This window comes from Delphinapterus leucas, chromosome X (assembly GCF_059928025.1).
Source record: "Delphinapterus leucas isolate spDelLeu-1000000601 "Yukka" chromosome X, BTC_Dleu_Yukka2, whole genome shotgun sequence".
NCBI classification, from domain to species: Eukaryota; Metazoa; Chordata; class Mammalia; order Artiodactyla; family Monodontidae; genus Delphinapterus; species Delphinapterus leucas.
In genome coordinates this window covers 5,814,576-5,830,156 of record NC_143150.1, presented here as the reverse complement: position 1 = coordinate 5,830,156, position 15,581 = coordinate 5,814,576, and the positions used below count along the sequence as shown (strand labels likewise).

Genomic DNA, 15,581 nt, shown 5'->3' with positions numbered 1-15,581 from the left:
GATCAAAGGAGCTCCCCAAGTATGAGGAAAAGTGTGGTCCCCTCTTCTTCTCTCATTTACACTTGACCTCCTCTCATTTAGCCTTGATGAGAAGGGAGACTGTTAGCTGGAAGGCAAGATTTTCAGGCAGATAGCATTACAGGATTAGAGATCCAGTATTTCCTTTGCTGTCATTCAAAATAACAGGCGTAGGAAATTCTGTTTAAAATAGCTGGGCTTTTGACTTAGAGGGCTTCTGTATAGAAGACTTAAGATGTCAGCTTTAAATATGACATTGGTAGTCTTAGGCAAAGAATGGGAGTGAATTCTTGTAGAATCTGTCTTTTCTTGCCTTGCCTGTTTATTAAATGGTCTTTGTGATTTATTGTAAATGCTGGGGAGGATTTTCAGGCCCATTTATCATGGGAAGGGAACACCTTCTTGTTCCTAATGTGAGTGTCACAATTAGCAATGCATGTGGGCTAGGAGATTTAGTTCTGTCTTTTGTGAAAGTCCTTCAGCCTCAAATTTAATCCCAAATTGATTGAATACTTTCTCTTCCATGAGGAAATTAATTATGCCACTAGAAAAATCATCAACACAGTGTAGGCACAGTGTAGACTGGGCTGGTTAATGTATCAAAATGATATGACGAGGGTAGCTCATGTTTCACACAAATCGAAATAATGGAATCATCATTTTAATTAAAAATGGGAAAGTCTGTGTATAGATGGCATTCATTTTCAGTAAGAGCCACACCATTTATTTCTTATGTTCATGCATGTACATTGCACCCTGTGACCCATGGACATCTGTTGCTCAAAATACCAATTACATTAAAACTGTCCATCCAGATATGTTACGTTTTGTCAGTAGAACTGAAGCTGAAGAAAGAGTCAGGCGCTGTGACGGGCCAACAGCCATCCAACCAGTTGAGAGGTTACAAATGCATCATCGGACAACCTATTTGCTTAATTATGTTCATCAAATGAACGTCTGACTCAGGATGTTTTGGGGTTGGGTAGGCTGGCCCAAGTATGACTTCTGTTGAGAGTCGGCAGTACATAGACATTTCATAGTTAAGTATTGCTCTTTACCAGGTGACCTTGTTTGTGCCGATTTTCTCTTCATTGTGAGGCCATGTGGAGTGTGTTTTCGTAACAAGAAGATTATATACAAGTTATCGTGCCAGCGATACAGAAAGTGACCGGTACAGTCCGGCCCCTGCCATCAAGGAATTTACAATGTAGGTGAGCAGGCAAAAGGTTAGCACACTGTCATAATTCGAGAATAATGAAGTGATAAACTGTGATGAAGTTAGTGAAAAGAAATCAGAACAGGGACGTAGTATCTGGGAGAATTAAAGTCACGGCGAAGACCTCGGGTTATTGGAATTTGAGCTTAAAGGATAAAGATTTAAGGAAGCAGAAGAGAAGGAAAAAGTGTCATTCTAGACTGAAAAAACAGGGTAAGCAAAGGCATGGGAAGAGAGGGAAATAAAGACTGGCCCTAAAGTAGAGGGGTAATGGAAAAAGGTCTCTGAACATCCTGTAGAAAAAAACTGCATCTCTCCGCAAGGAAGTCATGGTAAATTCTGACACCAAGAGATCTCGTGCCGTATATGGTCACTGGGGCCAAGTACAAAATAACTCAAGGCTTCTAATCTAATACGGAGCGAGGCCGAGGAAAGTGAGAACTGAATCTGATTTGCAACAGGGAGTGGGCAGGACAGGGGCTGTTGGTAGTAATTAAGAAAGCAGTTTCACGAAATTGGGTCATTTGTAGAGACGTGGATGGATCTCGAGACTGTCCTACAGGGTGAAGGACGTCAGAGAGAGAAAAACAAGGACCGTATATTAACGCATATATGTGGAACCTAGAGAAATGGTACACATGAACCGGTTTGCAGGGCGGAAATTGAGACACAGATGTAGAGCACAAACGTATGGACACCAAGGGGGGCAAGCGGCGGGGCGGTGGTGCTGTGATGAATTGGGAGATTGGGATTGACATATGTACACTGATGGGGGTAAAATGGATGACTAATAAGAAAAATAAATAAATCATAATAAAAAAACTGAATTAGAAAGGATTAACGGTGGAAAAGAATAAGTTGGGGTTGGGACCGTATGAGGTCAAAGTCAGAAGGAAGCAGGTACTATAAGGGAAGAGAAGCTATAAGGTAGAGAAAAAATAATAGAAAGAATAAGCGTGTTGGTGATGTCAGGCACCAACACGTGCAGAATAGCCGAGTCACATTTCTGGAGCACAAGAGTGGTCCGTCCTGCTGCCGTGGGTCCCAGGTCTGGTTTGCACACAACCCCAGTTCCTGGAGGCCTGAATGTACGATGACTTCTGTTCTTGGTTTTTCTTATTGCACCACATACCTCCTGACATTAAACTTCCCATTATACAAAGTACCTGCAACACACACACACACACACACACACACACACACACACACATACACACATACACATGCACCACACACAAAAAAAGAAAGCAGTTTCAGTAGGCCAAAGAGTTACAAAGCCTGATTGCTGGGCCTATAGAAGTCTGTAGTGGTGAGGAAGTGAAGCCATCCTGTGTTGACCACGTCTTTAAGAAGCGTCACAGTGGAGGACAGTCAGCCACTGTTTCCTGATGGGGAATCTGCAGCCTGGTCTCACCCAGAAGGGCTGTCTGGGCAGCTTCTGCCCCTCATGGCTCTGTGTTAACGTTACTGCCTCTTCCTCGTGTTAGGGTTAGACACTGCAGTTTTGCAAGGTGCAATTTTTGCCATTCGCTTAGGTATTCTAATGCTTTTATTTATATTTCAGGCATAATTATGAAGGCACATTCAGTAAGGAAACTGTATAGGTTTTAATTTAGAAATTGTGTATATGACTTGGAATGCCATTCATTGGATACCCTGTCATCCCATACACAGGAATTTTATTTTGTAGGTATTACTTTTATAACTTAAAAGCTCTTCATTGAAAAGCACACCTATTAATATTCATAAATATATGAAGCACCATCGGAGGAACCATAAGAAACTAATAACAGTGGAAAACTTTGGAAAATTGGGTGACGTGACAGTAGAGGGGCAGAAGATGTCCTTTTCATTGTATCCCTTACTGTAGCTTTTGAATTCAGTACCCTGTTTATTACCTGTTTAAAGACAAATACAGTATTGGAAGAAACACAATGATGTGAAACATAAAGGACATTTAAATTTCCCCTATTTCATCTTTACAAACTACTGCTCTGTGTGGCAAGAGTTATCAGCTGTAAACTGGAAATCTTTTCTTCTAGCCTCCGTGAGTTTTGTCATTCTCAGGAGTCAAATGCAACAGGCTTTTCTTAGCCTAAGGGGCGGATTGCCTTCAGTGTTTTGAACGCTGAATTCTTGCAATCCATCTCATTAGGTCACTTGAAGAAAACATTTGGGATTAATTCTGTGTTCCTGTTGCTTTTTGGTATGGTTACAGGGTGGATTTTGTAGTGGATCCTGGATTCTTTTCCTTTCCTCAAGCTAGACTTGCAGTTTAAGAAAGCGTCCCAGTAGCTTGGTGAAACCCACCACCACTCACTCTGCCTCAGAGGCCAGCCCCATGTCATGGCTAAGAGGTCCTGGAGCATCATGGGTAAAGTGGGAGGATACCCGTTCCATCTCTCCCCCGCCCAGTGTTCTTGTAGCAATCACGTGAGGTCATGGGAGTGAAAATACTGGAACATTATCAAGTGCTCTGCACTTAAAAAGTATTTGGTCTTGTTGCTCCAATGATGACGATCTCCTGTTGGAACCATAGGCAGTGGGTGCGCCCGGGGACAATTCTCCTTAGGGATCTTACAGAGAAGACCTCTATATGGCTTTACTCTAGGGTTGTCTTAAGCGCACCAAACATTGTACAGAGTGTGTGTGTGGTTGATAAAGCCTCTGGCCTTAGAAGCTCACCCTCCAAATCAAGTGTCTCTGAGACATCAGGTAACAAATCAGACGTGAAGGGGAGCAGACATTACTGATAAGGAAATTGGCGTTGGGAGACAGCAAAGAAGAAATGTAGTCTAGGGAGAGATTGGAAGAGGGATGCCCACTTTTCCAGTCGAGAGGCAGCTCTGAGCATGATGGGTGACAGAAAGAAGCCCTCAGCACGGGAAGAGGCAGCGGCTTGTGCCGACGGCTCTGAGCCTATCAGCAGCCTGTTCTGCACTCTCCTGGGGAGCTCAGGCTGCCCATGGCTGGGGCTCTCCTGACGGGGAGTTGGGCTCCATCTCCAGACCAGTCCTATAGACGCAATGGCAAGATTCCTGCAGGGGAGCAGCCTCTGGGTTTAAGTCACCCAGTCAGAGTCATCCACTGCTCCCCCTGGGATTGGTGACTGATGGAATTCTTTATGGGAGCGCTTCGACCTTGTTATGGGTTCCTGACATCCGGCCCTCTCTGGGTTCCTTACGAATGTGAGCTGCCAACCGTTCATTCTCTGCTTTGCTGGAGACGGGGTCACGGGAGTCGGAGTTCTGTCCACTTGCTTACCTTCATTCTCTCCCTTGCCCCCATTTTAAAAAGTAGACTTTAAAGGCAAAACGGACAAAAATGCTTGGCTGTATACAGTTTTTTTCACCTGTTTGTTGAAACAGTTCTGACCGATAGCAGAAAAGTCACTGTGGCTTTTAATTATTTCCAGAAAAAAAATTGAATACCGGTTTATTCTCCCTAATGCAAATTGTGATGTTCTCAAGACATAAACGGCCCATTAGCCGCCATTGACCAGGCTTGCTGGCAACGCGCTGGCACCCTCCGTAGCGCCACCTCACTTCATACTGCAGTGAGGCGGGATCCAGATGCCTTGGTTTTTTCCATTCCTTTGAAACTGCATGTTGAAGTTTGCCCCGTAGTATCCTTAAAACTAGTTTTCAACTTGATATTGTTTGGTGCTAAGTCTCGGTATTCTCAGCTGTAGAATGGGAGTAGTAAGAGCGCCTGCCTTACGCGACTATTGTGAGGATTAAAAGAGAAGATTCAGGGAAGGTGCTGAACCTGGTTCCTGGCGCACCTCACATGCTCCATCTCTAGTTAGCCATTACGAATCATGCTCAGGCTCCCAGCCATGACCGTGGATACAGTCTAATACCACCCTGACCCTTGGCGGTGATAGTGGCAAGCTCCCTCAGACCCTCGTAGTGATCCATGGGACACATTTGGAGGAAAGAATTACGCATTTAGCCAACTACCAGTGCAGGCAGGTAGCCTCAGGAAACTTGTAAGCTGAAGCTGGTGCTTATCAGAAGGAATCGGAAAAAACCTCTTCAGGAATAATTGCCCAAAGAAAGCTTCAACTTGACCAGGTTAGATTCAAAATGACATAAGGCAGTCAACTTTCTTTGTTGCTAAAGGAATACAGAATAATTATGGAAAAGTAAAATCCACAGTTGATCTCAAAACTGTGTTTTAGGCATTAGTTTCCAGTTCACCAACTTATTATTTTTTTCCCAGCAGTTTGTATCTGAATAGCCTCTGTAGCCTTGGTCCTCTCGGTGTGGTTCACTGACCAGGAGCATCTGTAGTGCCTGGGAATGCAGAACTCAGGACCCATTGCAGGCCTACCTAATTAGAATCTGCATGTTCCAAAGATCTCCAGGTGATTCGTAAGCACATTAAAGTTGAGAAGTACTGGCTAACAGAGTTCTCTCACCTCTATTTCTTGACTCAGTCCTCTTAAAGCCTATGTGATGTATTACCCCATTTTACAGATGAGGAAACTGAAAACCTTCCATTAAGTGCTTAGCCTAAGGTCACACAAAAATAAAGTAGCCAAGCATGCTCCTCTCACTGTGCTAAAACGACCTCTTTAAAATCAGTAGGGGAAATGTAGCTGTTTAGGTATGTGAAATAGACTGAAAATGGGAGAATGGGCACAGGCAGGAAAAGATGACAAGGGCCTGGGTCTGGTCATTTCACCAAAAGGGTAGCCAAGCCATTGCCAGAGTCACTCAACATTATGGCCTCAGAAAAGAAGTAAGATGCCACGTAAGTTAGGATAAATAGAACTAACTGCTGGTGATCTAAAAACGTGAGGAGCCGTTCATTTCGAGTTTTCATGAAAGTTCCAAATGGTCAACTTGCAGCTTCTGGGGAAGATAAAACCTCTTCGATTGCCCATTGCTGTGGCAGTAATCTACTAGAGCCTCCCTGACACCAAGCTCTGGCTCCCAGAGAGCCTGGGGTGACACTGGGGCCACCTAGATGATCCAGAACCATCTCCCCATCTCAAGATCCTGAATTTATTCATATCTGCCAAACCCGTTTTTCCACATGAGGTACCATATTCACAGGTTCCAGGGATTACTATTTGGACATCTTTGGGGGAGTCATTATTTCACCAACCACATATCTCTTCAGTCAGTCAGGGCTTTAAACTATGTCATATACGGTAACTTGCCCATTAAACTATGTCATATATGGTAACTTGCCCATGAAAATGAACGTGAGTGGATAGGTGTGCATCTCCTTCTTATGCTTTGCAAATAAACTGAGCAGACTCCATTTCAAACACCAGAATCAGACAAAAGGACAAAATCCCAGTGTACGCACACATTAGACAAAGATTACCTCCTCGGAGCCATGCCAGGGTGTAGCCCGAATTACAAGCGGATGGCCATTCACTACCTGCTTGTCGGTGGCACCAGTGCATTAACACAGAACATACTTGATTCTGAGTTGCTTGTGATAATATTGGGATATGCGGTCTTTGGTTTTCAAACTGTGCTCAGGGGCCATCCCAGGGCGGAGGAAAAGCTGCTGGGGACTTCCTCCCCTACATTCTGCCCAATCCCTTGTTTCCACCAGAGCAACTGCGTTTTTATCTGTCTTACGTATTATGCTTCTGCGTGCACTTTCTGTTGGCCAGTTGGGCTAAATGGATTTTCTGGGGGAGGGTTGGGGTAGATTTCAAAACTACTGACTCAGACCAAAATGGATTCCTCCCATCCCCGGGCTGGAAAGGCTCAGGGCTCAGAGTGTCTGCCTCTCGGGGCCTAGTATGGTGAGGCACGTAGATTGTTCCAGTTTTGGAACCCAGAGTTCAGAGAGGAAAAGGAGGAAGAGAGGAAAAATCAGCTATAAATGTTGATTCCTTTGCCCCAGGGCCATCCCTTTACAACTTGATGATGGAATCAAGTATAGAAGCATTTCAAATTATCTGGTAGACAGCCATTTGATCTCTATAAAACCGGAAAAGGGTCATGTTGATGAAATTCGTACAAGTCTCAACTGAAGACGAGGGTTTAACAACCTCCTTGATAGACTCCCCCATCAAGCGTCTCATGCTACGTCTCTTTGGCAAGGTCTGGGCCTTGTGAGATATGCTGCCAAGATGAATACCCTGTGGACTTGCTTGTCGAAGCCTTCCCATATATGTTTCCCACTACAGAGTCATTACCCCTTCTGGAACCTTTCCTTTCTGATGCCCACACAGCTTGATTGAGCAGAATGGCCAATTCATCATCCCTGTTTATCTCCTGAGAGAGGAATTTACAGTTAAATTAGGATGTTTGGTTTTCCGGAGACCGTTAATCTGAATTAGTGAAGACTCTGATTTATGAAGTAGCCGTACAGAAAGGCAGCTGTAATCCTCTGAGGTTCATACAAGAGCTCTGTGACTGTGCTGCCAAGAGTAGGTCATTTCAGACCTGCCTTAAGGCGCAGATTGGATTGGGCAGAGGTCTCCTCACACATTTTCTCTAAGGTCCAAACCATCTCCCTTAAAATCCCCTGTGCACTTTCATTTCATGAGGATCATAGTCTTTGAGCTGGAAGACACCTTAAAGATCATCCAACTCCTCTGTGGATCAACAATAGGAATCCTTATTGCCGGCTATCTGGTCACCTAAGGGTATCAAGCTCCCTGGCCCACAGAGCAGTGGCTTCTTTGTGCGGCCAGCTGTAGATTTTTAAGTCTTTTCTGATGTTGAAGTGAGATCTTTCCTGGCTAGATCTCTAATTCATTGGTCCTAGTTTTACCTTGGAAGACTCTCAGAAGTAGCCCACTCCCTTGCCCATAGGACAGAGCTTCCGGTTTTTGAAGCTGTCATCACATGAACCGCCCCCCTCCCTGCCCCAGAGTCTCCTCTAGGCAAAGTAGTCCCAGTTCTTTCATGTGGTTTCTGGACTGTCTATCTAATGGTGTCACATACATATTGAGCCCTTGACTGCACAAGAGGCCTGCCTGGTCAGTGTAAGCATAGAGAGACTGTCATGTCTAGAGATTAAGGTGCCTGAACTACCTCTTAAAACCCATCTTTTACACGATTACTCCCATTCTTGAAGTAATAGAATCACAGACAGAAATAGGATTCCGTGGAACTGACCTATACTTCCAACGAGAATCCAATCTCTGTCCCAGCTAAAAGCACTGGCGTTTATGCAACCTTAACCAAGCCAAGAAGACAACTGCAGAATTTATATGGGGAGGGAACCCCACAAACCGTGTGGAATCAGATAATTATTTCACAGGTAGAAAACGTCTTTCAAAAATGGGAATATTTGAAATTAAATATAGAAAAGTTTGACAGTCAAAACCATCATAATAATACTTTGGTGCGTATTATGTAAATATAATTAAGCAATTAATTGTAATTTTGGTTTATGTATATGGCAATGGAACATTTAAGAACTTAAATTTTACCATAAAAAAAAAACACGCCGAAAAATCCCATCTTTTCCCCCTAGTACTCTCAAGCTTCCACACTAGGGCCAATGCTGTCTGCAGAAGGCATCTTAAAGACCTCCCAAACTTCTCTCCCACTGGCCTGCTCTTTGATCCCCTTCTCTAGCCCTGGATTTCCCCACTAGGGTCATTGACTTGCTAAGGCAGCTTCTTTGCCCTCAGTCTGGCCCGTGACCGTGAAGACCTACTAAATGGGATTAGGATTAAAATGAGGCTTCGCTCCACTCAGTACAGACTGCTCACCCCGATGAGCACAGTGGCAAAATCTGATCTTTGAAAAGGTTGAGCAGTTCACTTTGAAGTTGTTCACAAACGTAGGTCCTTTGAGAAGTTTTATTACATTCGGGGTGAAATCACAGAGTACACTTTTCATATTTACAGACTATGGAGTAGGTGGTTTAATATATTAAATGTTAATGGTTTTTAGTATCACCTATTATCTTTGTTGTAACCACTAGCATTCTTTTTAAAAGCAATTTATTAAAATATGAAAGCAAATGGTGCATGGGAAATAAGTCTAATGCAGTTGGGGAATGACGAATGTGGAAATTGCACATCCGTCCTTCATCTCCTAGGCGGAATCAAGCATTACGTGGGCTAGCATCCCTCATAGCCACTTTAATATACATTTGAAAAATAAACTAGCGACATATGAAAATAAATGTAGCAGAAGTGGGAATTTAACTAGCTGAACAGCTAACGGGTTTCCCTCCCACCAATGCTGGCTCTTCCCTGTTTCCAACTGTGCAACTGCTCTGAGAAAGCAATTCTTTCTCATAAAGATGTTGAAGTCCTTCACCCCCCGTCTGAGTTCTCATGGGGCCCTCTTTGAATTCAAGTCCACCGTCCCGCTCATCCCCAAGTATTTCTGTCCATCAGTGTGAGCATGAAAAGTTGACGTACCTCTCCCTGTTCTTTCTATACTTGTTTCCCCTAAGTGGTCACTGTCAACGTTGACTGGCCGTGAGATCCTTCCCGAGAACACAGCAATAGGTTTAGCTGTAGGAAGACTTAGGGAAAATAACTTCAGTTCTCATTTCACTGGATCTCAGTCAAGGCTACTCTTAGGTTTCAAATCATCTTTATTTCGTATCTGCGTCTATACATATATTTACAGTCAATTTTTCATATGTGGTTTCTGTCCACATCTACAATCTCTTAATCACAATTCTGAAATTCAAAAAGTTTTGAGAACTGTTATTTTCAGACAGACTCATTTGATGACAAAACCTGACCTAAACTGATGTGCACGTAATAATTTCAAGTCTTCATTTTTCTCATTGTGACTGTTAACTGCAGTATGAATGAGTTTTATTAAAGGGTGCTTCCCAGATCCCACTGGGGGGTATTATAGATATGGTATAGCTACCATATTACTTTTTTAATTTAAAAAAATGTGAATATCAAAATTCATCTCCCTTCCAAAGGCTTTGGATAAGGAACCCCTGTATACAGACACATACACACACAAACCATAAATTAATGTATAGATAGGAAAGAAAAGTAGGAAACAGCCTTTTCACCTGAAAGTCATAACCATGGGAGTACAAGTTAGATCTTAAGCCTCTCAATCCACCAGGCAATAGTCTGAGTATTGCTGCTGCTCTGTGCTTTGTCTGAAACATTACTTGGGGGGAATTGAGGCCAGGAAAGCATAGCCTCTGGATTAGTTGCACTTAAAGCTGTTCCCTCAGTCTTTATTTAGTAACCAAAGACAAAAACAATTGATTAGATTTAGAGGGTACTTTGCATAAATATGCAAGGGTACTTTATGCATAAATACTAAAAAGGAATGCAGGGAACGAAGCACACTGAGCTGTATGTAGATCCCTGGCTCCACTGTTTCTCTCCCTTTCTCTCTCTCTCTCTCTCTCTCTCTCTCTCTCTCTCTCTCACACACACACACACACACACACACACACACACACACACACACACATACACACACACACACTTTCCCAGGGGATAGAGTCCCCTATTTCTTCTGCTTCCCCTAATCTCTTGGTGTATTTGGCAGACGAATGAACTTGCAGATAGCATTTACTTAGCAGATAGCATTTTTAAATGAGCTTCGGCTATATGAAAGAAAAGAGCTACCTGGGAGATTAAAGGGGCCGTCTTCAGGGACGCGAGGCACACGTAATGCAAAGGCTGTACGCATTGGATGGTGACGGATGAGACACCCATGCTGGTTTGAAAGGGATCCTAGGCCTTCCCAGGCAGCAGCCGAGCATGGCTCCAGCTCAGCTGGCAAGAGCTGTAATGTTGAAAACTAGGCTCCAGTGAGGGTGCAGGGTTGGGGCAGGTGAGGAATAATGGTCTCAGGCAGAGGGGGGCCTTAGAGTCCCTCTCTATCCAGTTTGAAGGTGGAGCCACAGGACCAGGTGCCCTCCAGGGCCAGGACTGGGTTTTCCAGGGAGAGCTGGGCAAGGAGCTGGGAGTCTGAGAGGCAGTGAGGTTTGGACGGCCAGCCAGGCGGATAGGAGGACCAGCCCAGCACAGCAGCGAATATGCTCTGGCCCCCAGCCCATCCCTGTCCGTGATTAAACTTCTCTCCAAAGAGGGGCCTGGGCTGATGAGACAGAGACGGACAAGACCCCTCCCCGCCCCCCTCGAATTTAGAGCCCCATTTTGGAGTGAAAGCAGAACAAAACTAGTCCAAAGAGACGATGAGCAAAAGGACAGAAAGGCTATGACATACCCCCGAGTGCCAAGAGGCAGCTGAGGTGGATTTGTTACGGGGCACAGAGGGCAAACGATTAGTAAGGAGGAGTATGGATTATCAATAAAGACAGCGGCTTTACAGATTTAAAACCAGTCATTAGAGACGGTTGGTCCTTTATGATCATACCTCCTGGTAAGAGTTTTAAGAAGCATTTACAGAAATTCTGCTGGAGGAAGGCCGAGAAGTGCGTCCTATCATCCCCTAATTCACATGGTCAGCTCTTGCTCACCTTGGGGCCGGGCGCTGGACACCTGGCCGCGAATATCTTTACACAGCCCTGCCCTCTGAGGGACCTGAGAGGCCACGGTCCCCGTCTCACTTCTGTATCTACTGATAGCTATGTGGCTGAGGCAAGCCCTCCCACTTCTCTGAACCTCAGTCTCCCATGATGAAAGCGAGGATTCAACTCGCCCCTTCTTGCCGAGAGGACAGTGCTGTGCATATAGCTAAGATCAGAGCCCCTTGACAGACCTGTGGGTCACTCACGGGGCCTCCTGTGAAATGGGATGGCAAGCTCCACTCACCTGCCCCTCACAGATCATCAGCCTTTATGCTGACCTGGGCTCTTTTCCAGCTGGTCTGAGACCGAGTGGTGTCGTTTTCCTTTCAGCCCGCTCTTGGCCACGCCTCAGCCCACACCTGCAGCGCCAGCCAGCGGGGGATCCGGCAGCTCCAGTGACTCTGAGAGCAGCTCGGAGTCAGACTCAGACACTGAAAGCAGCACCACTGACAGTGAAGCCAATGAGGCGCCGCGCGTGGCCACGCCAGAGGTGGGTGACGGGCCGGGGCCCCAGCCACAGCTTACCTGCCCCGAGGCAGCACCTCCGACCTGCACACACACGGCAATACAACAATCACAGTATTCCAGCGCGATGAGGGCTTCAGCACAGTATACACGTCAGAAAAGTACTCAGGTGTTTGATAGCATTTTTTTCTTCTAACACACGTACTCGCGTGGTCTCTAACAGACATTTCTTTGCCGTGTGACTGATTCGCTGTGTGACTCACTCAGCTACTCTGAGCCTTGAGCCTCCCCGTTACTATTACACTGGACTAGTAATCACTGGGCTCGCAACTTCACCTTCCAGAGAATCAGCAAAGCCAGTCCAGACCCACTTCTAGCTCTGGGGACGCCACCCCTTCCTCTAGGTTGAAGTGATGAAAGTCCCTCGGCAAGTAAGACCCAAGAAGCGTGATGGTTGAAAGGTCACAGGTATTTCTTTTTTAATTTCAATTAATATTCTTCAAGTGTACTCGATGGTAATTCATGAAAACATTTCACACAGCCCCACAAAATACCAGAATTACAATTTGGAGTTAAAAACCCTGTCCTTCCCCTCTCATCCTCTCTGAGTACCAGCCTCTCAGTCCCCCTGAGCCTGCACCTCGTACAGCAAACTGATCCCTCCATGGCTCTGGGCACGCTTGTTTGTCAATAATCAGAAAAGAATAACAGAAGAAGATGCCATAGTAACATTACCGCTAATACAATAGCTCACACTTCTTGAATGTAGATCACACGCCGGGCACCGTGAGAAGCTCGTGACTCGGATTCTCTCCTTTCATCCTCATAACAGCTCTATGGGGTCCTTGCTATTATTATCCCATTTTACAGATGAGAGAATAAGGTTCTGAGAGGGTAAGAAAGGACTTTCCCAAGATCGCACGGGCAGGACTGAAACCAGGGTCTGTGTGCTACCAGAGCTGGGGCCCTTAACCTCGCGCTCTGCTGCCGACAGTAGCAGCCGCACCGATTGCCTTGACGCTTACCTGCCGTTGCTCTGTGCGGGTTGGAATCACGGCTACTCAGAGTCTTTTGAATTCTGTCACCCTCTATTGGCTGGCGCCATAAGCCTCAGCTGATGCCTTTCAAAAAAGAGGAGTTCTAATAGAAATGATGGCTCTTTTAGTTCAACAGGCAGAATTCAGACTTGGGAATCAAGCACCCGAATTGTACGCATCATTTCCATGGCTTAACGGCGGACGCTAACGTCTGCATGCGTGTCCCCGTAAATTGGTTATTGCCCATACACCGAGGAAAGTGCAGTGTTTTTTTGGAAGTCAAATCTTTTCATCCTTCAGTGAAAATACGGAAGGCCTCTTCTTTTTGCAGTGAATTACAGCATCGTATAGGAGGCCCTGGCAGTCTGGCAGAGAGAAAGCCTTTCCTTTAGAATTACACTTGAGGCACGCTTACATTTCTTTTCAGGACCAGAGATCACTACCTCGGCCTCCTGGTAAGAGGTTGAGTAATGAGTCCCACCAAAGGACTTCGGGAACCAGATTCCCTCCCAGGCCTCCCTGCCCACTCTCTGGAAAAACTCTCTGTGAATAATTCCTTCCTTGCTGGCCAAAGTAGGGGATAGTTTCAGAAGAGCAGTGGAACTTAGTTTAAATAAGTAGATTGGAGCCGGTGTGTGGAGTATTTGGCCATCTAGGGAACGTGATGAATGTGAAGTCCGTGTATGTTTCTAAATGTGTGAGTGGTCACCTAACAGCCCAAGCTTTTATCGCCCAACAGTCGGTGCACTGAGGGTCCTCCTGACTTCTTTCCAAAGGTGAAATTCATTCTTGCCACTGTTTCTCAATCTGCAGCCTGAGCCGCCCTCCACCAACAAGTGGCAGCTGGACAAATGGCTTAACAAAGTGACATCTCAGAACAAGTCGTTTATTTGCGGCCAAAATGAAACACCCATGGAGACGATCTCTGTACCTCCTCCAATCATACAGCCAATGGAAGTCCAGGTCAAGGTGAAGGCAAACCCCAGCCAGGTCCTGGCTGAACCCAAAGAGAGGCCTCTCCTCAGTCTCATCAGGGAGAAAGCCCGTCCACGGCCCACCCCCAAAATTCCAGAAACAAAGGCTCTGAAGCATAAATTGTCGACAACTCTCGAGACAGCATCTCAAAGGACAATTGGGAAAAAACAGCCCAAGAGGGTCGAGAAGAACCCCAGCATTGAGGAATTTACCTGGCCCAAACCAAATATCTCCAGCAGCACCCCCAAAGAAAAGGAAAGCATGGAGCTTCCTGAGCCCCCGAGAGGCCGCAACAAAGCCACCGCCCACAAGCCGGTCCCTAGGAAAGAACCGAGGCCCAGCATGCCCTTGGCTGCCGAGAAGAAGAAGTACCGAGGGCCTGGCAAGATCGTGCCGAAGTCCCGGGAATTCATTGAAACCGACTCGTCTACGTCTGATTCCAACACAGATCAGGAGGAGACCCTGCAGATCAAAGTCCTGCCTCCTTGCATGGCTCCTGGGGGCAACACTGCCAAGTCCAAGGACACCTGCGGGGCCAGCCTGACCCTCAGCACCTTCAGCGGCATCAACCCGCCCGTCCCCAGTGAGGAGCCTGCTTTTCCACCCATCCCTGTCGTGCAAACCGAGCTTCTGTCTCCTCTCCGAGATCACCTCTCCTCTCCGAGATCCGAGAATCTGAAAAATCTCTGGGTGAAGATTGACCTCGACCTACTGTCTCGAGTGCCTGGCCACAACTCACTGCAGGCGGCGCCGGCCAAGCCGGACCACAAGGAGACAGCCTCAAAGCCCAGGCGGCAGGCAGCTGCCCCGGCTGCTGCGGATAAAGCCGCCCCCAAGGGCAAGCGCAAGCACAAGGTAAGCCGTCAGGCGTGGCCCGCCACGTGATCGGGAGCCGCGGCTGTCTGGGAGCTACTTGGGTCTTGAGTCTCCTTTTCCAGCAGGCTGGTGACAGTGGATTGCAGTCTTCGGGGAAGGCAATGATGCTTTCCGTGGGGAATGCAGTATTTGACATGACCAGGGAGGAAGTGTTAGGGATAATCAAGGTTTGCCAACCAATGTCAAGAGCATCCAATATGGCACGTGATGTGTAGCAATGGAGAATATGAAGAGGCTCCTTCCCCAGGCAGCCAGATTCATGAGTCATTATTCCGTAGTCCCCCACCGCACCAGCAGCAGCGGGGCACCAAGGATTCCTAAGGTCAACATGCATCCTCTAGGCCTTGTTAATTTCTCCATCCAGACATCAGGATCCCTGCAACCCAGTTAATATGTTGATTATCCTGGCTCCTACTAGACACACGTTCCGTCCAGCCTGCTTGGCCCCCTGACCTGTGTGGTCGGCTTGACTTGTAAAAACCTCACCCGCAAGACATTAGGGTTGGATTCCAGGGCTACAGATAGATAGAATC

The 15,581-nt window shown here is 46.3% G+C and overlaps 1 protein-coding gene across 1 annotated transcript in view; it reads left to right on the top strand.

The window, feature by feature from the left end:
* The window catches only part of AFF2 (ALF transcription elongation factor 2), a 340,186-nt gene that overhangs the window by 287,207 nt on the left and 37,398 nt on the right, over positions 1–15,581 (top strand). The window contains exons 10-11 of the mRNA XM_089903923.1: positions 12,026–12,185; positions 14,011–15,027. Of these exons, the coding sequence (XP_089760049.1) occupies positions 12,026–12,185; positions 14,011–15,027 (1,177 nt within the window). The remainder of the gene's footprint in view (positions 1–12,025; positions 12,186–14,010; positions 15,028–15,581) is intronic.